At 40.9% G+C, this 26,962-nt stretch overlaps 1 protein-coding gene across 1 annotated transcript in view; it reads left to right on the forward strand.

Annotated features, from left to right (window-relative positions):
- SLC9A8 (solute carrier family 9 member A8) overlaps nucleotides 1-22,763 on the forward strand; it is a 31,668-nt gene extending 8,905 nt beyond the window's left edge. The window contains exons 4-16 of the mRNA XM_075438565.1: nucleotides 1,527-1,585; nucleotides 5,094-5,177; nucleotides 6,123-6,224; nucleotides 6,916-6,950; nucleotides 8,014-8,157; nucleotides 9,463-9,601; nucleotides 11,458-11,563; nucleotides 14,437-14,553; nucleotides 16,112-16,194; nucleotides 17,934-18,045; nucleotides 18,485-18,705; nucleotides 19,807-19,953; nucleotides 21,186-22,763. Coding sequence (XP_075294680.1) covers nucleotides 1,527-1,585; nucleotides 5,094-5,177; nucleotides 6,123-6,224; nucleotides 6,916-6,950; nucleotides 8,014-8,157; nucleotides 9,463-9,601; nucleotides 11,458-11,563; nucleotides 14,437-14,553; nucleotides 16,112-16,194; nucleotides 17,934-18,045; nucleotides 18,485-18,705; nucleotides 19,807-19,953; nucleotides 21,186-21,293 — 1,457 coding nt within the window. The 3' untranslated portion in view covers nucleotides 21,294-22,763. The remainder of the gene's footprint in view (nucleotides 1-1,526; nucleotides 1,586-5,093; nucleotides 5,178-6,122; nucleotides 6,225-6,915; nucleotides 6,951-8,013; nucleotides 8,158-9,462; nucleotides 9,602-11,457; nucleotides 11,564-14,436; nucleotides 14,554-16,111; nucleotides 16,195-17,933; nucleotides 18,046-18,484; nucleotides 18,706-19,806; nucleotides 19,954-21,185) is intronic.
- The last annotated feature ends 4,199 nt before the right edge of the window (nucleotides 22,764-26,962 follow it).

Raw genomic sequence — 26,962 nt, forward strand, 5'->3', positions numbered from 1 at the left:
TGAACATGGCTCTATGTGAGGGCTCTCAATACTGATTCATAAAATACTGAAAGTTTCTTCAGGAAGTACGCTTCCTGAGGTCTGTGCTTTCAGCTCTATGGGCTCTGGTTGTTGTGGTCTGGTTTTCCCCCACATAAACTTCTTGTTAAGTGAAACAAGTGCTGCCTGTACCAGTTGAAGACAGTGTTGCTGCTCTTCAAAAAATGGAATTGTTCTGGTCTGTGGCTTCTGACACAGCTTCCATCCCAGAATGGAAAGCCTGACTGCTAGTACTGAGACCTGTGTTTATATGGCATGTGAGTGGCTGTGTCTGCCTTCTGTCCTCCTGCAAAGAACAGCAGACCTTTGATGTTCCTTCGTTAAGGTTTTGCTCTTCCTTTCCATATAAACCATTTCAGGGGATGATTATTTCTGTTCTCTGGGACCGATGCCTTCACATACTTTTGTATGAAAGAAGGCTTAAGCCTCGTGGCTTTGTGTGTATGACACATCCGTCAGGAGGAATCCACGTGATGCTATTTGTAAGACTCTTTTGATAGCTACAGCATGAGAGAATAAAAACACAAGAGTTACAGGAAAGCATACGTTAGGCTTCTCAGCCACATTTTACCTTTCATTCAATGTATTTCACTTCTACATCCCAGTGTTTGACTATGAAGTCTCTATTCTGTAAATAATAAAACACAACTATGCAGAAACACAGATCTGGAATCTGAATAAAGACAAATTCCTCATAACTACTTGAAAGCAGTTAATGACAGTTCATGAATTAACCTTCATGACTTCCAGAAGAAATCTTGTTAGTTTGGAGTTTTCTGTCTTACCTGTTTGAAGGTATATAGGAGGAGAGAGCACAATAACCTTTAACCATTGAGTTTGCAGCACCCTTGATAAAGTTTTTAACACAAACTCAAATTTGTGTTTCTGCATGACTTAAAAGATGTGTAGTTCATTTGGGAAATAGTTCTGACAGTGTCTCCACCCTGATCAGAATTTGTTATCTACTTCATTGCCAATAAGTGCTGTGATTTCATTGAGACACAGTTCACTTCTGTGGAGAACACTGATTTCACTTAAGCTGTGTTAACACTGCAAATAGCATTGAAGTGACATGAAGGTGGTGTGCTGCCACACAGATACCTAACTTGTAACTTGCTGATTCTTTAGCAAAGGTGGAATTTTATTGGAGTGCAGCTTCAATGAGAAGCATTTTCAAGTAGTTAAACCTGTTACCTTTGTGAACCAGTGAACACAGCACTTTCAATGTATGTGTTCAGTATCTGGGTATCCCAAGCGACAATCTCTTATGTAGGGAAGCTATGTAAATATGTAACTTACTGGAAACTGTCATATATCGGCCCCCAAATCACTTTGTGTTGTTGTGACTTAGGAATGAAAGACTTGCTGCTTTATATTTTGCCTTGTTTTCATGTTTAAAAGTTTGTTGACTGAGAGTTGATAAACAGTTAGTGGAAACAGTGATGTGTTCTGTGAATATTTCAGAATGTTATCTTATTCTCTCCTAGGTATCCTTATGGGAGCTTTTATAAAAATCATAGAGGCTCAAAAGCTGGCCAACTGGAAGGTATATTTGGAGCAATTAATTTTTAATTGTAGAGCAATCCTTAAATGTTTAAAATAAGACTGTTTGTAATATTAGTTTCTTTAGATATAATTTCCAAAAACTTATGTACATTGTACTTGATGCCAAAGCTTGGGGTTCTTTTAATAATAATAATACAGCCAATATGAGGTCCTGATCCTGCTGAACATTTTCTACACAATATTTTTTTCCCTGAGTATTTTTTTTTATGGTACCAGATCTGTTCTTGTCACATATATGGTAGAAGGTGGTACTGGGCATCTTTGGGATCAGTTACAGTAAAAAATAGAGCAATTCAGTTCTTTGTCTTCTATACTTTTTGACTGTATTTAATCCTCTTCCTCCTTTTAATTTTGTAGGTGTTTACATAGAAAAAATGTGTTTTGATAGGTTGTAAAGTCACATGTTTTACCTGAAGATGTTAACAGACATAAAAAGGGGCACTGCTTCAGAATAGCTGTGCTAAAAGTCACATTATTTACTTATTTTATTTACTTGAAACTGCAACAAAGTGTGGTGCTAAGAACAGACAGTTCACAAAGCAATCCATTCAGCATGGCCTGTTTCTTGGGTACTCCATGGCTTCTTGTGGAAAGACTGCCGAAACCAATATGCCTGTAGCAGAAGCGTTTTTCACGCTGGCTGAAACAATGGAAACATGATTTGGACTTTATTTTCAGTAGAAAAAACAGGCAAAGCTTCTGTGCAGAAGGTTGTCCTTGTCTTGGTGCCCAGAGCTTTACGGAGTTAGATATTAGGACGAAAATGTTAACAGTGATGGCAACCAAACACAGGAACGTGTGTCCAGAGATATCATGGGAATCTCCATCTACAAAGATACTCAAAACTTGTCTGGATAAAGCCCTGAGCAACTGAAGTTGCTCTGAGTTGGCCCTGCTTTAAGCAGGGGCTTGGATCAGACACCTCCGGAGGTCCCCTCCAACCTGAAGTAGCGTGTGATGCTATGAGGTCTTGTCTGTGCGTGTGTGGAGTTACAGAGGTTTCCCCAGGCAGGGAGGATCCTGGCAGAAGTGTCCCAAGAGGTGAAGTCTGCAGTGAAGCAAGGATTTTGCATCCTGCAGTTTATCCTCACCATCCAGGCAATGAACTCTTCACTATTCCTGCTTCAGTTTGAAATCTTGCAGTATTGAAATTGTGATTTTGTTTCATAGGATCAAACAGTTTATTAGGATTAGATCAGGGAACTGACTGAAATCACAGTGATTTGAATGACCAGTTTTAAACAGGATTTATATTAGCAAGCTGAAAATCTTGATCTGAGTACTGGATATTAATCCTAGCTTGCAGCTTAATGTTTCTTGGCAGTTATATCCCTAAAGGAAGATTTTTTTTTTCTGCTTAGTTGAAATACATTAAAATGTGTAGCTTTTTCAATCAGATGTAGCTTTTTAATGACATATTATTCTTTTTTTGTCAACTAACTACACTAATTCTGTGTACATTCATTTCAGCAATTACGTAGTTCAAGAGTCGTGATATTTCATTTTTACGTATTTACTTATTAGAAACAGTGGGTGGTGCACTGGTTAGTGTTTTTTTCATTTCATTCCTGATTTGTGTCTACTGGATTTGACTTAAAAATCGAAAACAGCCACAAAATCAGCATTTTAAAATAGCTTCTTAATGGTTAAATAAAATAATCTGAAGCAGATCAGATTAGGAAGATCTATGTAGGAAGAAAAAAGAAAGCTTAAACTATGCTATGATTTGAGCACTGGTTCTGTGAACACAGGAAATATTTATCATAGCTAGTGAATTACACAGTTTATTTCTGGTAAGCGCTATTCAGATCTTGGGAGGCACTTGGGATGCTGCGTCCTGTTGGCCACATTATCAGCTAAGGTAAAGGGTCACAGATATCACATTATTATTTACTTATTTAAGTTACTTTCACTGTATTAAAGCTTAGGTTTTAACATAGGCTGTCATAATTTCAGATGCAAAATGTTCTAATCAATTATTATTATGGACTTTATAAAATGGTTTTAAATGGTTTTAGATGTTTTTAAATTTACTAGAGAGTTTTTGTTTATCTAGTATGGAAAAAAATAGAATATTTTACTGCAGGCTATATCTGTGTACAAAGCAAATCTTGGATCATATTCCTGCCCTAAGAACTTTGTAGTGTAATTTCTTGTAATCATGCCTTGCTAAGTCTTCAGTGGACCTTGTACTTGCTGGTGATCCTTGCTGGCTAGCGTGGCTGATAATCACAATCCTCTTGTTTTACTTTCCGAGTCTCTGCTTCAGTGCGGCCAAATGCAGCCCTTCCTTTTCATTGTTTCTTACCTGCTTGTTCAGCTTTGCTTTCAGGGGCTTTTAAACAGTGTTATTAATCAGGTATGTGTGGTTTTTGGTCTAGTGCAGTTACTGTATTGACAGAAACTAAGTAGTGTTAGCCATCAACGCACAGAATTGTGCATGCAGAATAATGGACTAGAGCATTTCAGTATAAAGGATGAGTTTTATTTTCTAAGTCCCCCAAATCCTTTAAGATGATTATCGCTGGTACAGACAAGAATGAGACTTTAAAGAGATGAGTATTTCTTTTATGAAAGCTGGTGTTCTAACAGAACAGTCAATCAGCTGTTTCAAACACATGAATTGTTGCTTGCAAAGGTGACAGGTTCTGCTGTATTCAGAACTGTGGGGACCAGGAGGGAGCCTCGTGGGTACGGAGAGGCACATTCAGCAGTGACGAATTTGCCTTCTGTGCTTAGTCTGCCAGCAGAAAAAAGCAGGGTGTCAGTTTGGGGTACAACTCCATAAAGCAGTGTTAGCCAAGTGATGAGAGAGGTGACAAAGAGTAAGGTCACCAAAAAGTAAGATCTTACTTCATGGTAGGTTTCAGTTATATCACTCTGGTGGTAAAAAGGAGCCATCAGAATAATACCATTAAATTACAGGCATAAATTACATTTGCCAAGAAGAATCAAGCCTCAGACTCAACAGTGGTGTATATCTGGAGCCTGTGCACTTGCAAGTGCACTAAGATGATCTGATTTCTTCTTCTCAGGTGATGAGTTTTCTAGTGAAACTATACTTGGTCACAGTTAACCTAGATAATATTCAAACCAGTGGCCAAGAGGTCACCGTTCCTTGACAGTCCTTACATATTTTGAGACTGTGAGATAAAATGGGAATATTTTCTGTGGAAACAGAAGGACTTTTCCTTTGCCGTAAATAACCTGTTTTCTGTGCAGCTTATTTGGAGACAGTAATTTAAAAGAAGTAACACCTAGATTTCTATCACTGGATTAAAAAAACCCGAATAGAAGTAGCGGCCCCAGAGTAGTTTACTATTCTTCAGTCTTTTTATTTTGTGCTAAGAAGGGAGAAAGATTAATGCTATTTTCGTTTTCCAACGTTTTGGGGTGATTTTTTTTTTAATAGTTTCTCCTTTAGAAGATTTTATGTTATTTCAGTAATTATGACATCCTTGAAATTATGCTTCATTTTTGTTTTGCAGGAAGAAGAAATGTTTCGTCCAAATATGTTTTTTCTCCTTTTGCTTCCACCTATTATATTTGAATCTGGATATTCATTGCACAAGGTTAGTCCCTGTCAGACACTCATTTTACATGTTGAGGTTTTGTTTGGAACTTACATTCTGCTTTTAGTTATCTTCATGAAGTTTAGAATAATTGCATTAAATTCCATCATATTAATCATCAGGGAGTGAAGAATGCAAAATTTAAGCCTCTTCAACCCAGAATGCAAGGAATGTAGCTTGTTGCTGTGAACTGAATGTTGGCAAGGAGTTAGGTACTGCGCAGAGGTTTTTTTCCGTGGTTGGAGAGGTTTCCTACCTCCTCAGAGCTGTACAAGGGCTGATGTGAAGGACGCAAAATGGGAAGGAGTAGGATCAGAAGTGGGAAAGGTGGCGTCACTCTCTAGCTAAAGAGGAGGAAAATGTTTACAAGGGTTTTTACCCTTTGCCTGGGAACCTGTGCTTCCATGGACATTTCTCACAGCTGAAGTGGTTTTGGTTCTCCCTGTGTGCTGCCTTTCTACTTGAGCTGTGTTGCAGGAGAGGGAGCGAGCAGTGGGTGATAGTAATATCGTTAACTGCTACCAACACTGAAGATGTTTTCATACAAAATCACAACCTGAGAAATGGAGTAGCAACTGGGAAGTTTACAAGCCTTTTTTACATTCCCTGTCTACAATAGATGGATTAATATACCGTTCTGTCAGGTGGGGAACGTGTCAAAGTGCTGGTGAGCATCCAGCTGTTCGTCTGAGGATTGGTTTGTTGCTAGGGTACCAGACTGACATCCTTCCTGGGTACCAGAGGGATTTGCTGTTGTCCTCAAGAGAGCGGGCTCTTTAGGCAGCGGGTGTGGATGTATGTCTTGGGGTACCTGGAACCAAACTAATGAAGCTTCATTATCAGAAACCCAGTTGTGAATCAGAATCTAATCTAGAAGAAAACCCAAACATGAGTTTTCCGTCAGATCATTTGCACTAATTTACTTACTTTATTGTTGTGTTGCAGGGTAATTTTTTTCAGAACATTGGTTCCATCACTCTGTTTTCCGTATTTGGCACTGCAATATCAGCTTTCATTGTAGGTGGAGGAATTTATTTTCTGGGCCAGGTAAGAATAACTGCTTTGAAGTCCTTAAGTTTATCTGGCTTGCTCTTTGAAAGTCCATTTTTCAAGAGCAGACAAACAGTCAAAGTGAATTCCTGGGTCAAAGTTCAGTTCTCTGCTATCACAGAGGCAATGTTATATAACCCCTTCCATAGATATAGCATGCTCCATGTGAAAAGCAATTAAGACTTGTGTTGACTTTTTTTTTACTTACTCAATATTCCTGTCAGAAGGCTGTTCCAAAACCTGTATTCTCTAGAGCCATCTACTAATTTCCTGTATTAAACTTATTTGTCCTTTTGTCAATATCTTTTTTCACTTCACTGCTTTGAGTGTTTCCCCATTGATTCGATATAGACATAGATAATTGTATTTTCTCTCAGACTTCATTCTGGTAGGCCAAACAATCCATACCATCCTCTTTGCCTCTCAGATTTCCATTCCTTTGAATGCCTTAGTTACTCTACTCACCTGTGTCTGTTCCAGTTTCATTTGGTCTTCCCTGATGTTGGGTGACTAGAATTGTAGCGGTAGATCACTGTTGGAGGGCAGTGTTAAACCGGGTAACATCGCTACTGTGACTTTTTTCATGATAACACACTTAGGATTTGATGAATAGTTCCATTTTTAAAAACAGCAGAAAAACACAGTTGATTGTGATTTTTTTTTTTTTATGTTTTACCTATTCTTTCAGGCTGATGTAATTTATAAACTCAACATGACAGACAGGTAAGCTCTTGGGGAAATGGTGTAGTATATGAAATGAAGCATTCTTCAAGATAACTGTATATGAGAAATGCACTGTAGTTGGCCAGCTCTGCTGGTTATTGTTTAGATTGCTTAGATTCAATATGGTATATGAAACTAATAAATAGATCAAACACTTCTAAACCCTATTTATTACACACTTCCATATACTATTCTGTGCTCAGTGATTTTTCTAGACAGGAAAGACACTGGTATTTTTTAACCAACCTTTAAAGTTAAAATCTGTGATTCTGTGATTAGTTGGTATTATTAATGTATATGATAAGGGAATAACTTCCTTGTCCAAATCTTCTCTTAAAAGACAGAATGAGTTTTTCAGTATCAATAACATAGATTTTTCAAGAACCTGGCAAAGAATCTAATCATTTTTTTAGGAGTGCACCACCTACCATTAAATAAAGTTCATTCCTGGTTTATTTGGGATTTTTTTGTTTCTTTATTGTATAGCAAATACAGCAGTTTTGTGTTAAAATCCATAAATAACTCGGGTGGCAAGCAAGAAACATAACAAGTAAAACATGCATGAACAGCAAAAATCTTCCTTACTTGCTTCCAGTGTCTGACTTTACACAGCTGAGCAGTCCCCTTGCCTCTGTATTGTCTATCTTTGGGTTCCAAAGTAATGAAGTGTTAGCAGTTCCCTGTAAATGTTCATCTCTAGTACTCCTGAACAGGTAACACTATGCACTTATGATACATGGTTTGGGCTGGGTCTGTGAAGTTGTTTAGCTTCCCATTCCTCTCATTTTTTATTACTTAGTTGGAGTAAGACATTGATACTGTTGTTGAGAGCTGGGAGATAGGTATTTCTTCAACATCTCTTCCAGCTTTGGTATATCAGTAAATGAAAAACAAAACCTTCCATTTTGTCACCTCAAGTTCTTATGAATGGGAAGAGAGCATAACTTTTCACTGTGTAGAAAACTGTAACACATAACGTCTTTGTTACTAGTTGTTCATGTAAGTTTACTAGGTACATATTTTTCTTTCATCTAGTTTTCTTTTTTGTTTTGTGTTCTCCCAGTTTTGCATTCGGCTCTTTAATATCTGCAGTTGACCCTGTAGCTACTATTGCCATTTTCAATGCCCTCAATGTGGATCCTGTACTTAACATGTTGGTTTTTGGAGAAAGCATTCTCAATGATGCAGTCTCTATTGTCTTGACCAAGTAAGTGCATTTAAACTACATGTGTGTATGGAAACAGCAACCACATGATTTTCTGTTAATTAGTTTATTCAGATATTCAGTAATTCTTCCATCTCTGTTTGGAACAAACCGTGCATTTCTGGTGTGAAGCTGAATTTTGTATAATCCTTCTTTGTTAAAAGCAATCCATAACATAAACTGCAGAGGCAGAAGACAGTAAATGGATGTCTTGTTACCACTACCTCTGTGCCTCATCTCGTTGACCCCAGATAATTGATTGCGTTCTGAGTCCATACGTTTACCAGCTCTCTTTCCATCTGAGGGTCCTGACAACAGAAGACCAAACTGTGTCCTTTCAGGCTTGCACAAAAATATTTACCTTGCCAAATAACACAGCTGCGTCTCCTGTATCATGGGCTTATACCCAGAGTCACACTTGGGGGGGGGGGGGGGGGACGAAGTTACATCAGCATCCATGCAGAGTTTTATATTTACGTTGGGGCTATCACAGGGAAGAACAACATCCAATGTCCTTATCCTTTGCCCACGATAATTCTTAGAGGCTGAAAGAGTAAGAAAAATATAGAAATATCTTCATGTTATTGTTGAAGTCAATACATGTACTGTGAGTGTATAGAAGGAGTAGCTATACTAAGAAGGTGGTGAAGTTAGAGTAGTTTTTCAATGAACTAACTGCTTTTTAATACAGTCGTGGTTCTTTTATGGAAGACCATGAAGGCTAACAGCAATCAAAAGGAACACTAGTTAGAATCCGTGTTGTCTTTGCATGGAATTCTATGAAATACATTCCTGATATTCAAAGAGATTTCTCCCCTTTCCTCCTCAGAGCTTCTTTGTTTTTCTTCAGTGACTTTCTTGTCTCTCATCCACTCCTAAATATTTGATGAGAGGTCTTCCTGTTCATTTGTTCTTCTCTGAGGCTCAAATGATCCGTCTCTTTTTTATTTTCCATGTCCCAAGTTTTTACCACTGCAAAAGGTGTTTTCCTTTTCAAAGTTTGAAAATTGTTTTGTAATACTGGGCATTATTGTAGCCTATTTATGCCATTCTGGGGATTCTTCAGAAGAGCCATGCTGGATTTCCAGATTTTTAGCAGAATTAGGTTTCCCTTTGGGGATTACACTAAGACTTGATTTAACATCTTTTGACATGCCTCTTGTTATATATACGACAGTAAAGCCTTTTAAAAGTGGTAGCAACAAAGAAATGAAAGTCTTTGTTGTTGTTCTCAAAAGATGTTTGGTATTTTTGAATCCAGGCTTAGAATTTATAACCGTTTCTTTTTATTTCTTTTTTAATATCTAGCACAGCAGAAGGTTTGACAAGAGAAAGTATGTCAGATGTAAGTGGATGGCAAACCTTTCTGCAGGCACTGGGATACTTTCTGAAGATGTTCTTTGGCTCTGCAGCGCTTGGCACACTTACCGGTCTTATTTCTGCATTAATATCCTTTTTTAATTTTGGAGATATGCATGAATACATTGGTGAACTTCAGCATTCTATTAGTATTTTTCTTTCCCATCTTCTCCAGCATTTCTTAGGGGTATTTCTTATTAGACATTATTTTGTTGGCTGAGGATTTTCTCGTGCTCATTTTATGTTAGTGTACGTGGGTGTGTATTAAAAAGTTGCATCAAATTTTTATGAACATAATTAAGGTCTGAAATGCTGTATAGTAGCTTACAGTATGTGCATTGGAGTGTTAGAAAGTATGGTAATTGTTTTGTAAATTCAAAATATATTAATTCCATTTCAGTGCTGATCCATTTTTACAAGCATATGGCTCCTTTTTTACATACATCAAACAGTTCATTAAAAAGGTAAAAAAAGCTGCTTTTCCCCAGGGCTTTTGAGTCAGACCAGCTCATTTGTCCCTATATATCATATCCAGGCAGCTGAATGCAGATGTGGTTCTGTTTGGATTTATGTTGAGTTACATTTTGCCTCTTCCACTTCCATGATTTGGTTGCTAAACAACTCAGAAGCTTCTCTACTGAGATACGGAAGGATATTTGTTGTAAGTCAGACACCTTTGTTCCTTTTCAGAGCTTGTTCAATGTTAACACTGACTTCACTGTAGGTAGCCTTTTGTGCTAGGGTTGTATAGCAGTTACTCATGTCATCTGGGACATACTGTTAAGCACTTTGTTTGTAAATAAGAAGAACAGAGTGTTTGATTAAATACGGACATATTTCCTCTCTTGGTTCATTAGCCTGATTCTATGAACTTTTAAATTATCCCATACATCACAACAAAAGAGGCAGACAGATGTTCAACACTTCGTTCACTGATACCTAAATGATACAATACAAAAAAAGCTTATTTGCCATATTACATATTTGTGCATCAAAGTACTGGATTTACCCTAAGCATGCAAAATTTCAGTGCAGCAAGGGACATCTCTTATTAGTTGCTAGCAGATAACTATAGTTGAAGGTTGTAGCTGGTTCATGACCCAGGAGGAATGTGAACTTCCATGTCACAGGCTCTAATCCTCTGGATTTTAACAAAGACTATAGGTGGAGTATTTTAAGTTTAAGGTAAGGATATGATTGAAGGAATATTCCTCACTGTTAATATTACTGCAAATCTGTCATATCTGTTTGAAAGTAACTAGAAGTCTAGGGACTGAACAGAGGAGATTGCTTGCATGCTTAGTGCAGCAAATAACGATGTTTGAGGCAAAATCTGCTTGTACTTGGCAGCTGTGCTGCAGAACCATGCGTGAGATGGAAAGCAGAACTTGCGGCCCTTGACAAATGTTCACGTTTATGACTATAAATGTAAAATAAGTTTTTAAAATCTTGAGTATTGAAAGGACATTATTTTGGTTAAAACATAAATGAGAGCTAGTTTACTTTTAATTTGCTGTTTCATAGCTCTCACCTATTTTTAGAAAAGCCTTTCGTATTTAATGATTCTCTGGATTTTCTGCACTGGTTTTGGAGCAGAGATTTCAAAGACTGAACGTGTAGGGAAATGGCCCTTCTAGATCCAAACAAACAAATTTGCATGTTGTTGCCAGTATTGTATAGGCACATCAAAAGCAGATCGTTTCTGTGTCTAGGTCTGTCCATTCTGATAGACTTCCGCCAGCAGTAGCTTCTATAAGAAGTACTTCTCATAAGAAATTATTAATCTTTCCATACTTGAATTCAAGGCCAATGTGTAGATTTTGTTAGCTCTTCAGTAGAGAAGTACATTAAGCAGAATCATTGTTTGGTAATGTAATCACACAGATTTAAATTTTTCTTTGAAAGTTTTTTAATTTACTTTTTCCATAACATTTTCATGTGTACGTGCTAAAGCACATTGATTTAAGGAAGACACCCTCCCTAGAGTTTGGGATGATGATTATCTTCGCTTACCTTCCTTATGGACTTGCAGAAGGTATCTCACTCTCAGGTGAGTAGCAAAATGAGTATGTGCAAGTTAATTTGATAAATTTAGGGAGTAGGGATTGTTTGTGTCTAAGAGGGCCCCTGTTTTTTTACGTGTTTTCTCATTTAACCTGTGCTCTTACTTTTAACTTTGACTTACTTTAAAGAAACACTTACTCTTTACTTCATGTTATAGGAGTATAAACAAGGTAATTGCAGTTTTCATAAGAATGTTAGCCAACACAAATACTAGTATTCTCCCTGGTTAACCTCTGTCTAACACAGAATTAAAATTCCAGCTGCATGCTGTAGATCTCAGCCTCAGCCACATCAGCTAACTTAGATAATGTCCAGCCTGCTACCCTGTAGCTGTTTTTCTGCCTGTCCTTCAGTGCCATTGGGGAAGTTAGCTGAGACTAACTGAGTGTTGTATAGATCTCTGAGTACTTGGTAGCAGTTTTGCTGAAGGCCATGAGAAGAGGCTTACAGGTGAACTTCTTCCATCATTCTGTAACATCAAGTACAAAGACAGGGTCCAGTTCTGCTGGATGCCCAATGTCTCTGACCTTTGCCGATTGAAGTGGTTTTTTAAGGCAATCAGCTTCATGTCTCATTTCTCAAAGGCAACTGGGAAGGGGTGCAGCAGTTAGTATAATTCAAATAGCTAGGGAATCTGCGTGGTTCTTTTTTTTTTCTTGTCTTGTTTTGTTTTTTGTAAGTTTTAAGTGCATTGAAAGATATATTTGCTCTACATCTTGGACTATATAAGACTGTCACAAGTTTGTGAGGAGTAGTAGCAGGACTAGATTTCTTGTGAGCGAGCTGTAGGTATGAAATCTGACTTTCTGAAAATGTACATGTGAGCTAATGAATATTGTGGAATGTATTGTAGCAGTTTACATCAGCATACCTTCACTGGTGTCAGTGGAGTTGTATTTTTTTGTACGCATGAAGATGTGGCCTGTAGTCATGGTAGTTAGTTAGACATTCAAGATGTATAATCCTAATGCAAACATTCCATTCTGCCCATTTGCATCCAGAACTACTCTGTATGTGTGTATAGGCCAACACATAAGTAGGGGAATGAAATTATATGAAACCTGAGCAAGCAGTTTGATACGTTAAAATATTTGTATTGCTGTAAAAACAAGTTTTGCTTTGTGAGATGATTCTGGAGGGTCTCAGCACATGGCCTTTTCTATTTCTAATTTATATTGCTTATTAATATAAGATTATGATAAAATATTACAGAATTACAGTGCCATTGCATTATGTAACCAACACATCAGTATGTTGGTATCCAATGAAAAAGAATTTACAGTAAGATTTCTAGTTAGTTACTCTCGAGGTTCTTTGTAATTTTATTTGTAAAGACAACCTCTCTAATTTGCTAACGTGTCTTCAGGAATGACTTATCAAGAAATATAAACTTTGAAAGACCGAAGTTGGGTCACCTCTGTGTTTCAAACAAAGGATTCTTTCAACTGTACCTCAGCTATTCTAATCCTCCCAAGTTGTGTTCATCTGGGCCACTCCTGGGCACATAGCTCCAGCCAGACACCTCTAGTTGTTGAAACTTGCCTCGTTTTAGGCAGAGCAGGCATACTCCCACATGTCATCCTGTCCTCTTGAGATCTGCATTACAATTGATTTCTTATAGGTTATATTGTCAGTTTTGGTCAGTTATTTCCTCACAAGGAGTACTGTAGTTGTCCTTCAAGTGGACTGCTAAATTTTTCCACAGTCCTAACCATCATCTCCAATGACATCCTTTGCAGGTGTAACTCTGTGCAGCAGCTGTGGAAACGCTTAAAACTTCCTTTAAGATACCCAGCTCCCCGTGAACAGTGAACAACTGACAGTGTCTGTGATATGTTGTGAGCAGTTAGTGAAACAGGCTGAAATTCAGATTCTTCCCATAAATAACCAAGAGCTGGGAAGCAAGGTAGATGAAAAAAATTCCTAACACAAATCAAAGGTTTGTGAAATGCACAGAAATCTGAGGTAGCTGTTCTGGCCTGTGATATCAGTTGCTGTACCTCTGTCCTAGTTGTGCATGTCATTAGGACAGCTGATTTCTATAATGGAAAATTTGGTGGCTTTTCCCATAGTTGATTGCTGAGATTAATCTCTGTAGTAACTTACAGCGGATGGTTTAGTGACCCTGTCAGCTGGAGGCAAGCGACATTCTGCACAGTAGCATTCCTTGCTGGCCCTACATATTAGACTGTACCTTCCTTACGGTTGGACTCGATGATCTTGAAGGACTTTTCCAACCTGAGTTATTCTCACTCCTATGAAGGTAATTTTTGCCCTGAATGCCTAAGTCCCAATAGCTTTTCTGATTCGCAGATTGATAGAAAATTGGGGGTACACCTGTGTGCGCGCTCTTTGTTCTTAATTTTTTATGGTATTAGATGTGGTGCACCATACTGGAGTGGATTCACACCCATGCCCTGTTGGTCTCATTCTACTTCTGTTGGTGTGATTGGGCCTGGCTAGTCAGCAAGTAGCAAAGAATGACACTCTCTGGGAGAACTGAATCATACAGTTCTCTAGCCCCGCTATTCTCAAATTGTTCTTATTCTTCTTTTGAACTCACCTCTACATGTTAGGAGAGTGAAAAGCAAGAAAAACACTGAAGAAATGGCTTTTTATTTCCCTCACTTTTATGGGAAAACGTGACATAACAGGGACTTATTCTAGCTTGCAAGTGACATATACTGGACATCCTAGTATTTATTATGACCAGTGGAATGAGACCAGTATGAATTACAACGGTAATAGAAATCCCACTTACTGTTTCATAAGCTTTTGCATTAGTAAAGGCTGTAAACACAAATATTTGCAGAGTGCAAGCTGATCTTCTTCTTTTGACTGCCACATTTTTATCTACAGGTATCATGGCAATCCTCTTCTCTGGCATCGTGATGTCTCACTATACACACCATAACTTGTCACCCGTCACACAGATTTTAATGCAGCAGACACTGAGAACTGTTGCTTTCATGTGTGGTAGGTGCTACCTGCGATTAGTATTGAATATTAACAGTTTAAAATTTTATTTGCCTGAAATGGTGGTTCTGATGGGAGCAGCAGAGGTGTGAATTTTCCTCTAGTCATTTGTACGTCAGTGCTACATGTCTTTAAGAGAAGGATTCCTAATAGTGAGGCTGAAAGGCAGTCAGAAGTCACCTTTCCTGCCATACTGGATAAAACATACAGTAAATCTCTTTCTCCCATCCTGCAGGCTGCTACTAAGATTTGTCACAAGATTGATGACCAAATAGAGATCTCCGACTCCTGTATTCCTCTGGTCTATTTTTAGTTTTAGGAGATGAACTTTTAGCGGAATTTTTTAAAAATTGTTTTGGATATAAAAAGCTACTTGCAAAAGCAATAGCTTCACAAATGGAGAAGAAGGTTTTGGAAGCAGTGATACAAGCAGCTCAGAGTCCCATATCCTTTCAATTTCCTTTTACAAGCCAAACTTTTGAAGAAAGAGCATGCTTCTGTATTACAAATATATTCTTGTTTTTTTAGGGGATGGCATGAATGTGTCCATATTGTTTGCAAGAAGATGTATTTGGAACATGATCAGGGAGTGGCCTTGCTGCAAACTAAACTTAACCACTCGTTACCTGAGCACCAGTAGCTCATTGGGATTTGGTCTTAACCTATTACATATGCTAAAAAAGCACATACTCATTCAGGTCACTGTAAAGGAGTTATTTAAGATACTGTGCAGTTTCGTACATGTTTGCAGCAGGTTTTGAACATCCAGATGTTAAGTAGGCAGTACCCAAAGCATGACCCAACAATATCTTATGCTGCAATAACTTGGGTATTGCTACCGTCTGTCCAAAATCATCCTGTTTCTAGCTGTCTTTGTGATAAAGAACCTGCCTTGCTAGGACAGCAGTGAGCCGACGAAACATCTTGACTCTGCGATGCTTTGATGCTAATGGGTTGGTGCTGTGGAAATAAAATGTTTGGGTTACTGCAGTCATTGTGCAGTGGTGGTACCATTTCAGATTTGCAAACATCACTTCTAGAGGTTATCAGAATATACAAGGGTTACTAGATCATACAGTGCAGTATTTTATTACAAGGAAAGTCACGAACTGATGCCGTTTATAAGAATTTAATGGATTGAATACTTTATGATAGTGTTCAATTTGCAATATATGAGATTGTGCCTGACATTTCAGCTTTATGTAGAATCTCATTCAAATCTACAGAAGTTGTTAGTCACTCCTGTAGCTTGTGTTCTGCAGCTTGTCCTATATTCCTCAATTAAAAAATTCCTCAGTCTTTAGAACAAGGTTTTACTAGCTTTGTTCATACTCGTTAGTAATTTACGACTGAAAAAAGCCTATACATACCGACTAAGGTGCTGTCCACTGACAGCGGGAGTGGAAGAATCTTGCCTTTTGCCTAATGGCATTTGTGCCTATTTTGCGCACTCAAAAGTCAGGAAATATTACCTTATGTACCATATGTAGTAACTTATAACAGGAGTAGAAAAGGTTTTACAGAATTGTTTATTTAAGATGTGATTTCTCTTTTTCAGAAACATGTGTTTTTGCATTTCTTGGCCTGTCAATTTTTAGTTTTCCTCACAAGTTTGAAATGTCCTTTGTCATCTGGTGCATAGTAGGTATTCACTTTCTTCCATACGTGTTTAGATGCATTTTTGGTATTGGGGAGGGGGGAAAAACATCTTACAGTTAAAATGTTTTAGAATAGGTTTATATGAAAATCTTTTATATTTTTATATGTTGCACAAAGTTAACTCTCACTAATAGCATGAAATCATTCTTCTTGTTCTCAGCACTTTGGTGTGCAAATACATCAGTCTTCTTTAAGGAATTCCAGTTTGCTGTTATTTTGAAGCCCTTTTGTATAAGATTATTAAAACCAAGGAAAAGAACCTTGCTTGTTTTGACCCTAGTAGATTTATTAAAATAAATCTCAAAAGACGTTGAGATTATTATACATGCCAGTTAATTCCAGAAGTTATTTTACCAGAAAACAATCCTGAGCTTTTATGTATCTTTAGCTTCATATGAATGATTTGTGCGAATGGGAGGTTCTTAGAAAATGCAGTGCAAACTAGTATCAAACTCTGCTCCATTTCATCTCTCCAGGACTACAGCCTTTGAGTCTTTCTCTTTCATAAATCATTGCAGTTTGTTTACATAAATCAATTTAGTCTGCCCATCAACTCTTCACTCTGAGCTCACCTTCTTCAGAGGAAGTCCTTAGTCAAACATTCTCCAATGTGTATTCAGTCTTTGACTCCATTCTTAATTCTTTTTCTTTCATTCTGTATTTCACCGTAGCTTTGTGTAGTGGCACTTTGAATTATGTTTCACGTGGGGGTTACCTACATCTGTTGCTATTATAATTGTTTAATGTAGATGTGAAAAGTATGTTCTGTTTCGCAGAGTCAAAAGAGGGAAATGTGAATCCATTTCCAGTTGCGTACAGCAACATATATTAGCACATTTTAGCCCATGGTTCAAGGGATGAATTGTTATCTGCAATTTACGGATGCATGAGGAACTGCTTTCACTGTACACCCAACTTCCTTATCTAATATATATCTAAGGTGTGACATTTCCTTCTGTGCAGCATTGCCCTCACAGGCATAATGCAAATTGCGTAATTTGGGGGTGATTCATAATGGAAAACAGCACAGCGCTTCAAGGATCCTGCTGACTAATTCTAGGATATTTACCTTATCAAGGTCTGTTTGTTGTGGAGCTTGAAAGCAATGCCACTGTGAAAACCTTTGCTTTTCTGAGTGAAAGTTTTCACTGTATTTGTTAATTGCCTTCCATTAAATCAGTAGCACTTTTTTTTTTTCCCCTCTCAAGCTGTTGCTTCAATGTGTGGTATATTTTATAACCAGACCCAGGAAAGTGTTGAGGAACCAGATTACATGTGTTCGGCTTCTGGCCTTTTTCTCTGAGGAACTGGTCCACGGGGAGACAATGGAAGTACCTTATTGCCTCTTAACTGCTGCGCCAAGGGAATGATTAAAGGAGCTGAACTGACTGAACTGAGGAGAACTTCTACCCAGAGTAATTCTTGGTCTCCCAGGAATGCCTCTTGGGTTTCATTTATTTATTATAAGTAAAGTAGTGTCTGGTCTCTGTCAGTGACAAGTCTGGTTTATTTTCAGTTAAGCAGACAAAATGTTTAAAAAGTTAAATTCCACAGTGACCTATGCTGAGAGATTTCTTTCTGTTAGTTTATCAGCACACCTACTTGCAAGACTAGCGAGTAAAAAGAGCGTATTCACCTTACCCTGTACAAACCAGATGCAACTTGGGCCTGCATGAATGTAACACATAAAATGGTCTTTTGCTTTTATTTCTGTTTTTCAGGTACTTGTTTTGTTTGGTAGAGCAGTGAATATTTTTCCACTTTCCTACCTGCTCAACTTTTTCCGTGATCATAAAATCACCCCAAAAATGATGTTTATCATGTGGTTTAGTGGTAAGTTAAAGCTCAAAGTATGGAAAACTGGAAAAAAAATATCTTATTTTTTTGGTGCGTGGGCCACTATGGGAAGAACTAGTTTCCCATTTGTGGAGTGAAACTCAACTGAACAATTGTGCTGTTATCAAACCCAAGTGCAATAGCTATGTTCTCGTTCCCCTTAGTGTCAGAGGACTATGCAGTTGTGATCCCCACTAAAGCTTTTCTGCAAAGAGTCTACTTTTCTTTCTAGGTCTAGCTACTTCACAGTTTGAACACCAGTATCTGAAGAGTTCAAATCCATTTTAGGGTGGTAACCAAATGATAGATAAATGGACACAGTATAGGATTGTAAAAATCTTTTAAAGATGGAGAATTTCTGCTGAGTTACCAGAGTGCTGAGGACCAATGTAGCTGTTGATTCACGCTTCACTGATTTACTCTTCTCTCTGATAAGGTCTACGTGGTGCAATTCCCTATGCCCTCAGTCTCCATTTGGGCTTGGAACCAATAGAGAAGCGCCAGCTCATTGGGACAACAACAATCATCATAGTACTGTTCACAATTTTGCTGCTGGGAGGAGGAACCATGCCCCTCATCAGACTGATTGACATTGAGGACTCCAAAGCACGCAAGAAAAACAAGAAGGACATTAATCTTAGCAAGACAGAGAAGATGGTTTGTTTGGGTTTTTCATTCAGAGGATCACTGGGGGGTTCATTGGTTGATTTGTTGGGGTTTTTTTAATTCTTACATTTTCCAAGACTAGTACATTATTTTTTACTGAAAAGTAAAATGAAAGCAATAGAAAAAGCCAGGGTGGTAGGAAAAAGCCAGGCAATGTAACTTTAAAATATCCCAAAGACAGAACTTGGTTAGTGTTTACACAAAATTACTGTTTGGACAAAGGGAGGAGAAATAGTTTCTTAATCTAGTTATAAATTGATCCATACAAATTAAAGTAACCCCTGCAGAAGCATAAAGCAGATGATACAGGACTGAGTCATATACAGAAGGAAAGTAGCTAGTACAGTGTGAGTCATGAATTAATCATAAAAGGCAGATGGGAATTATTTTGAAAAAGGCAAAGCAAAGGCCATGAGAAGGTGGTAACAACAGCACCCCTCTGACTGGGTTTTATTTTAAAGCTATTTCTGGCTAAGCTGGAGTACTGAAGAAAACTAACAGCCACTCTGAAACCTCACGTGCAAAAGGCTGGAGTACATGGAGTATCCCAGCGCATTTGCCTGTTTTTCCCCAAACCATCAAACGATACATGCAGGGTATTGTTCTGCAGGATCTGAAGAACAGCTCCTCTTGACGTGAGGTTTCAGAAGGCTTGCAGTCTTTAGAGTTATCTTACTCTGTCCATGTAGGGAGGTGTGCATAGGAAGAGCACAGGAATAGGGTGTGTTTTCAGGGCTTATTTTCAGTGAGACAGCAACATCAGTGTTGCTTGCTGGGTAAAATCCTTGTCCAGCTCACAAGAGAAAACCTACACGCTAGAAATCCGGTCTCAGCAATAGCAACAATACAAAATATGGAACATTGGAGGTCTTTTACTTTCAGCATGACAAAGGAAGCTAAGTGGCTCTGGGAATCAACAGCTGGACAGATTCTTACGGCCATAAGCCCTGGTAGACTGGGGTGATAATTTCCATCTTGTTCCAGCATGGGAACTGGTTGTGAGAAGGGAGAACACAGAGCAGGGGGCTGAAGCAAGCTGGAGGGATGACTGCCACATTTCTCAGGTTATTCCAATATTTGTGATCTTTCTAGGGAAATACCATAGAATCCGAACATTTATCAGAGCTCACAGAGGAGGAATACGAAGCCCAGTACATAAAACGCCAGGACCTCAAAGGATTTATGTGGTTTGATGCCAAGTATTTGAATCCGTTCTTCACCAGAAGACTCACACAAGAAGTAAGTCTGTCTTCTTTTCTTGAAGAAAAGAAACTGTGGAAGAGTTGGTTGTCACTTCACTGCGTACCACTCCAGGCTCATAGCGTAGCCATGCAACTTCCACATGAGGAACAGTGAGCCATCTAATGTATTGTGCATATGTAGAGCAGCTGTAATGAAAAGCTGCACTGTATAATTGCAGGTTGGTGTAAATGAGCATCTCAGGGCTACCACAATCAAACTTTAAAAAGTGTATGGATTTATTGAACTCACCTTTAAGAGTACCATGAAGAGTATGAGGAGTTACCAGTTACTGCTGATGCTAGAAAAAGCTGCTGCCACTCATGCAGAGTTTTTAAAGCGCTGTCACTCAAAGTTGCTGCCATTTACTCTACATGGTCCCGTGAATTCTGGAGTTGTGATTTTCTTCTGCAGAGGAGTTTTTATCTTGGAAACATGCACTAGACTTTGTAAGACTTTTTCACTGGGAGACCAAGTCTTTGCAGCTGTAAATGCAAAATGACACCTGACTGAACATGTAACTTAACACTGAGTGGCTCTGAGAGGTGTAAATACTATGCCATTTTCACTGCACGCCTCAGAAAGCTGAGACTCCTTGGCTGTACATTTCACTGTTTCTCCAGTTTGCCATAGAATTAAGCATTTTTCTGTGGAGTTGATAATTTTGTGTAAAGTGTGCACATGCCATCTTCCTAGCCTGCACAAATAGACAGTTTTTCCCCTTGTTTCGTACCTTTCTTTCAAAAAGAGTGCTGTCAGCACTTTCCCACAAAAACTAAAAGCACTTTTTGCAAAACCAAAAAGGAATCAAGAAAAAAGAGTAAGATCTGATTTGTGGTTGGTAGCCAAAAGCACAGGCTGCCAACTGGATTGCAACCAAAGGCTGGAAAACTAAGTGTGACTCACCAGAGCAGGCCACAAGCTTCCCGCTGGCCCTGGGAACACTTGGAGAGGAGTGACAGTCAAAGCCAGGCCATCCAGACAGCGTCAGGGTTGTTGAAACCCATGGAGCAGGACTGTCTAGAAAACACAAGTGAAAATGCCTGTCATCAAAAATACTGTCTGTGGAAATAATTCCTGGTTGAACACTTGATAAATATTTTCTCATAGGAAACAGAATTGCTTTGCATGCTTGGACACCAGGAGTAGATTATTTCCTAAAGAGTGTGTTAAACTAGTTTTTCCCTTTTGCAAGTAGTGTTGTAGCTGATTCTGGTTTGCTTTTGCCTTAGGACTTGCATCATGGGCGCATACAGATGAAAACCCTCACAAACAAATGGTATGAAGAGGTACGACAAGGACCCTCTGGATCTGAAGATGATGAGCAAGAGCTGCTATAGCGGACCGGGGCAGGAGTGCAATGAGTTTACCTTTGGGGCATTAGAAAGAGGATTTAAGTATCAAGACTCCGACTGCACAAAAGCTGGGAAGCTAAGAATGAGCTTTCTGATTTCAGTCATGTCTTGTGCTACATGTTTAGGTGTAAAACTGCAGATCTACTGTGCTTGATATTACCAGTCAGTGATGGAAACCCGTAAGCGTCAGACACTGGACTGACTGAAGAACCTTTAGTTTGGATTTTGCAGCATAGCAAATTTCACGCAGCCTGTTGAAAAGCAGAAACATCTGCCATGAAATGATGACATTGTTTAGTGGGGGGGTCATCTTCCTGTGACGAAATCTGCTGTAAGCGTACGCTGAAGTACGGAGCCATTATATGACTCTGCAAAACAGAATGAATTGCACTTTATTTATATATATATATATTCATTCATTCACAGCATGAAGAGTCTTGACAGTTTATACTGTGAATTTGTGTCAGCACTAGTAAGGGAATCTGACTGGAATAAATCTAGAATTTATGAGATTTGCACATTATGAATCTGGACAAGATGCATACCTTGACAAAAAGCAGATGTTGCACATACAAGGAAGCACCTCTGAAAACTGGTGGTTTGGTCATTTAAGAAATCATTGATTTCTATTTTATGGGAGGTTTGTGGTTTTTTTTTTTTAAACACTGAGATACCTGATCCACAGTACTGATTATAGCATGGCTTGGGGGTGTGGGGGATTCTATGACACAGTACAGAGCTGCATTTAAAATTCTGGTGTTACTGTGTTTTTTTTCTTTGGCTAAAGCCAGTTGCAGTTGGGTTTCTGTGATTGGCAGTTGCTCCTTGCTGGCGCTTTGGCTTAAAATCTGAGAATACAGCAGCTTTTGTTTTGCTGAAGTCATGAAGTGTCCCTACCACGCCAGAATTCACTAGTGGAATTTTTAAGTTCTAGTGGAAGCAAAAGCAGCGTTTTCCATATCGTTTGGTTGCTGAACTGAATGTGTACGTGAGGAAGAAGAGTCTACAAAAATCTAATCCAGGTACAGAAAGTTTAATACTGCATGTTGCTGAAGCAGCCTCAGTTGGCAGTGCCAAACAGCTTTCACTAAGCTGTCCTGTTTGTTAATGTGATTTTTCTCTTCTGCTTGCGCTCTTTCAAAACCAGCAGTATCATTTCACTTTTCCTACATGGCCTAGTCTGTCTGCTCAGAATTGCCTTCCCCTGAGCAGACCTGCGGTGTTTTTTGCACATTTGCTGTGGTTACACTTGCAGCAGTTTGCTCTCACTGCTGACCCAAATTCCTCATTAGTCATTTGTACCGTAACTACTGAAATACGAGTTGTAGTTCTACACCTAAATCTGACATGCAAGTGCACGTTTGTTTCTGAAGGTGTGAGACTTATATTTTTGGTCTGGTTTTGCTACTAAAGTTTTTACTCAACTGCTTACCTGCTGGAAGGAATAAAAGTTCAAGAATGTATTTAGAATCCTAAACCTGTGTTGTCTGAGCAGTTTTTCCAAAATCACACATCTTGGTGCAGGATTCGCTTTCCCCTTTTTTCCCCCCTTTCCTGTGAGTGCAAAGAGCTCCTCTCTGCTAATCCGAGCTGGAACGCACTGGTGGGAGTCTGAATGGGACGTGAGCTCAGCTGCTGGTGTTGACCAGAAAGCAGTTGGTGCTTGCTTTAACCTTAGGAGAGGGTCTGCGTGAAAATCAGACTTTTTCTTCCCCCTTCTAGACAACAGTAGACTTAATTACATTTTAGTTACCCATCGAGCTTCCTAGGTGTCTCAGCTTGGAACATTGAAGCCGAGGAGCTGGCTCAAGGTCTCTGGGAGCTTGTCTTGTCACTGGATGGAGTACATCGATCCAGATGCTGTTGTGCTGGGCTTAGTGTTATGCCACAATCACACTGAAACGTAAAATAACCTCTGATTTCTATTGTTATTCCAGTGAAATAGGGCACCTCGAAATAAAGAGGTCTGCACCGGCGGAGCAGCGCTTCGGCAGCGGCTATCGAAGGAAATTGGTCTTTTCCTGCCCTCTGCTGGCAATTAATTAGTGATGGCGCTGGCATCTAATGAGAGCCCTTCGCTGGGAGGCCGTTCTCACATTACATTGAAGCAATTAACTGCTAGAGCTAGAACTAATGAAATCACTTTGAAGTAATTAAATTGAAGAAATTTTGGATAGTTTCATTTAAAAGCAACCATTCTAAAACTTAAGAAAATATTACATTTGTCAAAACTTGGAATTAAGACAGCTTTGTTCTCTCTCAAAATACACACCAACTGCCTTATTTTCGAACCAATAGAAGTTTACCATTATTTCAGTGACATACTCATATTCATGTATCAATACATTGACTTTTCTGTGACAGTCACTTCACAGATTGGATTTCTTCACTTAAAATAATGTGCTTAGAAAAGAAGAATAACCTGTCTGCTTATGGACTTGCCTTGCAGTTACTTTTGATCATTTCCTGTTTTAGCAGACCAATATTAAACTAATCCTCTTTCCACAAGTACTAACAGCCCCATCCTAACTTGATGTCATCTGCAAATTTGTGCAGGAGTAAATGATTTTTTTCTGCTCTCAAATGTGGACCCACCAGGAAGCGCGATGCAGATGTTACTGATCACAGAGCTCTGAAGTTCTGCCAGGCTGGAAACCCTGTGGCTGTTTCTGTCAACAACTAAAGACCTGTGCAAGGGCAAGGCCAGGGGGACCCAGTGCATAGCTCTTGGCAGCTCAGGGCCTCCCAGAAGTTGTTTTTCCCTCTTCCAGCCCGTGATGAGGTGCCTGGTCTGTGGATGGCAAAAGCAGCAATCCCCAGCGGGGATCAGCAACGGCACCCGGAGCCTCCCGCCGCCAGGCAGGGCTGAGCCCAGCCCTGGTTCCCTGTTTCTGTGCCAGTGGTGTGGCTACGGGCACGGTGTTGGCCCAGGAGTCACCGACGCTCCCCACCACCTCAGGGGGTGTTTCCTCAGTCTCAGCAGCCCTGGCTGGTTCTGGATGCAACGGAGCTGCTCGCAGAAACCAAGGCAGAGGTGTTTCCAGCAGCAGCTCTCCTCCCGTCAGCTGGTGCACAGCCGGGCAAGGTCCCTGAGGAATGGCTGTGACACGGCCAGCCTGCGGCAGGGGCTGTGGGGAGCAGACCCCCCCTTCCCTCCCGCAGGCTGTGCCCGGAGGAGGCAGTCCCTATGCTGGGAGGGGACAACCCACCGGCCACCTCGCTGGCACCGCCATGCCCGGGAGAGCAGGCCGGACACCCTGCAGAGCCTCTTCCCAGGGCAACAGCAGCTTTTGCCAGGCTTCACTCCGCTGCTCAAGGGGACAGCAAACCCACTCTGCCGTGTCACCACTGCCAGCTCACAGGTCTGCTCAGTGCCTCAGTTTCCCCATTAGTCAAAATCCCCATTTGCCAAGCCCCCTCCGAGCTGCTGGACTCTCAGGGCTACTAAAGCTACGGTCAGACTGGCCAGCTGACAGCAGCCCCTGCGCCAGGCAGGGTGGAAAGCCGGCAACGAGGGGATGCTCCTGCCTGCCCCGCTGCCCCGCATCAGGACAGCTGCGCCGAGGACAGCCGTGCCACCGAGTCCGGGACAGCACCCAACCACCGGCCCCAGGCAGGGCTGCTGCATGGCAAATGGCCAGCACGAGCTCCAAGCTCTCACCAGTAAGACACGATGGAGCACGTGATGGGGCTCCAGCACGTCCTTCCCACAGGCAGACCGCCACCACCCCGTCCCCCCCCCAGTGACATGTCCGTGGCACTGAGGCAGCCGCATGGCAGTCACCGATGAGCGATCACCACCACGGAGTCTGGTTTACACCCAGGCTGCTCTGCCTCTGCGCCCCATCGCTGCCCGGGTGTGTGAGAGCCGGACCCCGGCCCCAGCCTGCCCGCAACTCACCAGCCAAATGCAAGCAGACACCCCCAGCTTTCCCTGCCTTGGTTTCATCATGATGAAGATGTTATTTTTAACTCAGCCACACCAAGAGACACTTACTTATTTTAAACACTAAAGCACCTATGGGCTAAAGCTGCCATAAAAGGACCAAAAGCAGTAGTCACTATCTGCCTCTCAGGAGCTGGACCTTTGGAAACCAAGACCAAGGCTCTGAGCTTTGCTTGTTCAACATCCTTCGCCTTTTCCCAGCGACCGTGCACCTGTAGCTGAGGCCACCCACCCAGCACCAAGGTTTGCCCCCATGGGGTTGCGTTTAAAGGTCAGCGGCACAGACTGCAGCTGAGGGCTGCCCAGCCTTCGAGAAGAACGGGGCCACTGGAGGTGACACAGCCAGAGCACAGATGCCAGAGAGGAACGCACACCATCGGCTTTGTGCGACCGCTGGTCTGGGAGGTACAAAGGGCCTGGATGCCAGGGGCTGCTCCTTACTTGGGATAGCGGTGTGGGCTGAGGGCGGCTCCGATCTGAGCTGGTGGGATCCTCACCAGCAATTCCCACTGTAAGTGTGAACAGGAGTTGGGTGAGCTTGTGTGCGACCTGCCAGAGCAGGGAGCTGCTGGGGGGGCTGGTCCTGCCTCCCAGTCCCGCTGCTGGGGGGGAGCAGGGGGGCCAACAGCAGCACAAGAGCCCAGAGCCACCGCCTGGGTAATGAAATCACTCTGAAGCAATTACGCTGGAGGAATGTGTGGGGGTGGGGAGAGCATGTGCATTATTTAAAAAGCAGCTACGCTAAAGCTTCAGAAGGTGCCCACTACACTTGTCATAACTTGGAGTTAAGACTTTGTTTTCCCTCAAACTACATGTTAACTGCCATAGTTTGGAACCACTGGAAGAAAATTCTGCTTTCATGGTAACGATTTTCATATTCATTTATAGTTTTGCTGGCTTTCCTTGACAGTCACCTTGTTCCCCATTTTTCCTTTCCCAGGCTTCCCTGCCACCTTGGAGTGTGCTGTCCTGCCCTGAGATCTCCAGGCAGTCACCGGTTTTGGAGGAACACAGCTCACAGCAGGCCCTGGGGACCAATGGGTTGATGCACCTTGTTCTGAGCCAGTTGTTCCAAGTTTTTCTGTCCCTGGCAAACTCAAAGCCAAGCAGAACGGCAGAGCATGTCCCTGCCGTCTCAGAGTGGCTCTGAGGGGAGCACGGCAGGCACCGGTCACCTCATCTGAGGGGAAGCTGTCCTTGCAGAGCCAGTTCACAGAATAAACATCGATAGAAATTGAACTCCAAGGGCAGATTTTTTCCAAAGGTTCATATCTGTACACAATCTAACCTCCGCTACCCTTAGTTGAACCCGCTGTCCAGACAGCACTGGGGAGGGAAGTGGCAGAAGAATGACATTTGCTTCCAGCTTCATTTATGTAAAAATCACATTTTACTGGCCACAACCACTGTGAAACGTGGCCCTTTGGACTGCTTCTGGGGTCTGGAGGGCACAGCCCTGCCAAAGTCTGGAACACACCAGGGGGGACAGCGTTTGGGTACAGCCTTTGGAAGAAGCCGCTTGATAAATTCAGACGAAGCTCAAGCCACACGACACCCATTTCGCCGGTGCTGTCACACAGGTGGCTGCAGGATACTGCCTTGCTCCAGGGCCAGCCCCACGCACAGCTGAGGTTGGTGGGACACGACACCAATTTGAGGAATGTGCCTGTGTCCCCAGGATGAGCGGGAAGGCTGTGTGAGCACACAC

Source organism: Opisthocomus hoazin, chromosome 18 (genome assembly GCF_030867145.1).
Source record: "Opisthocomus hoazin isolate bOpiHoa1 chromosome 18, bOpiHoa1.hap1, whole genome shotgun sequence".
In the NCBI taxonomy this organism is placed as follows: domain Eukaryota; kingdom Metazoa; phylum Chordata; class Aves; order Opisthocomiformes; family Opisthocomidae; genus Opisthocomus; species Opisthocomus hoazin.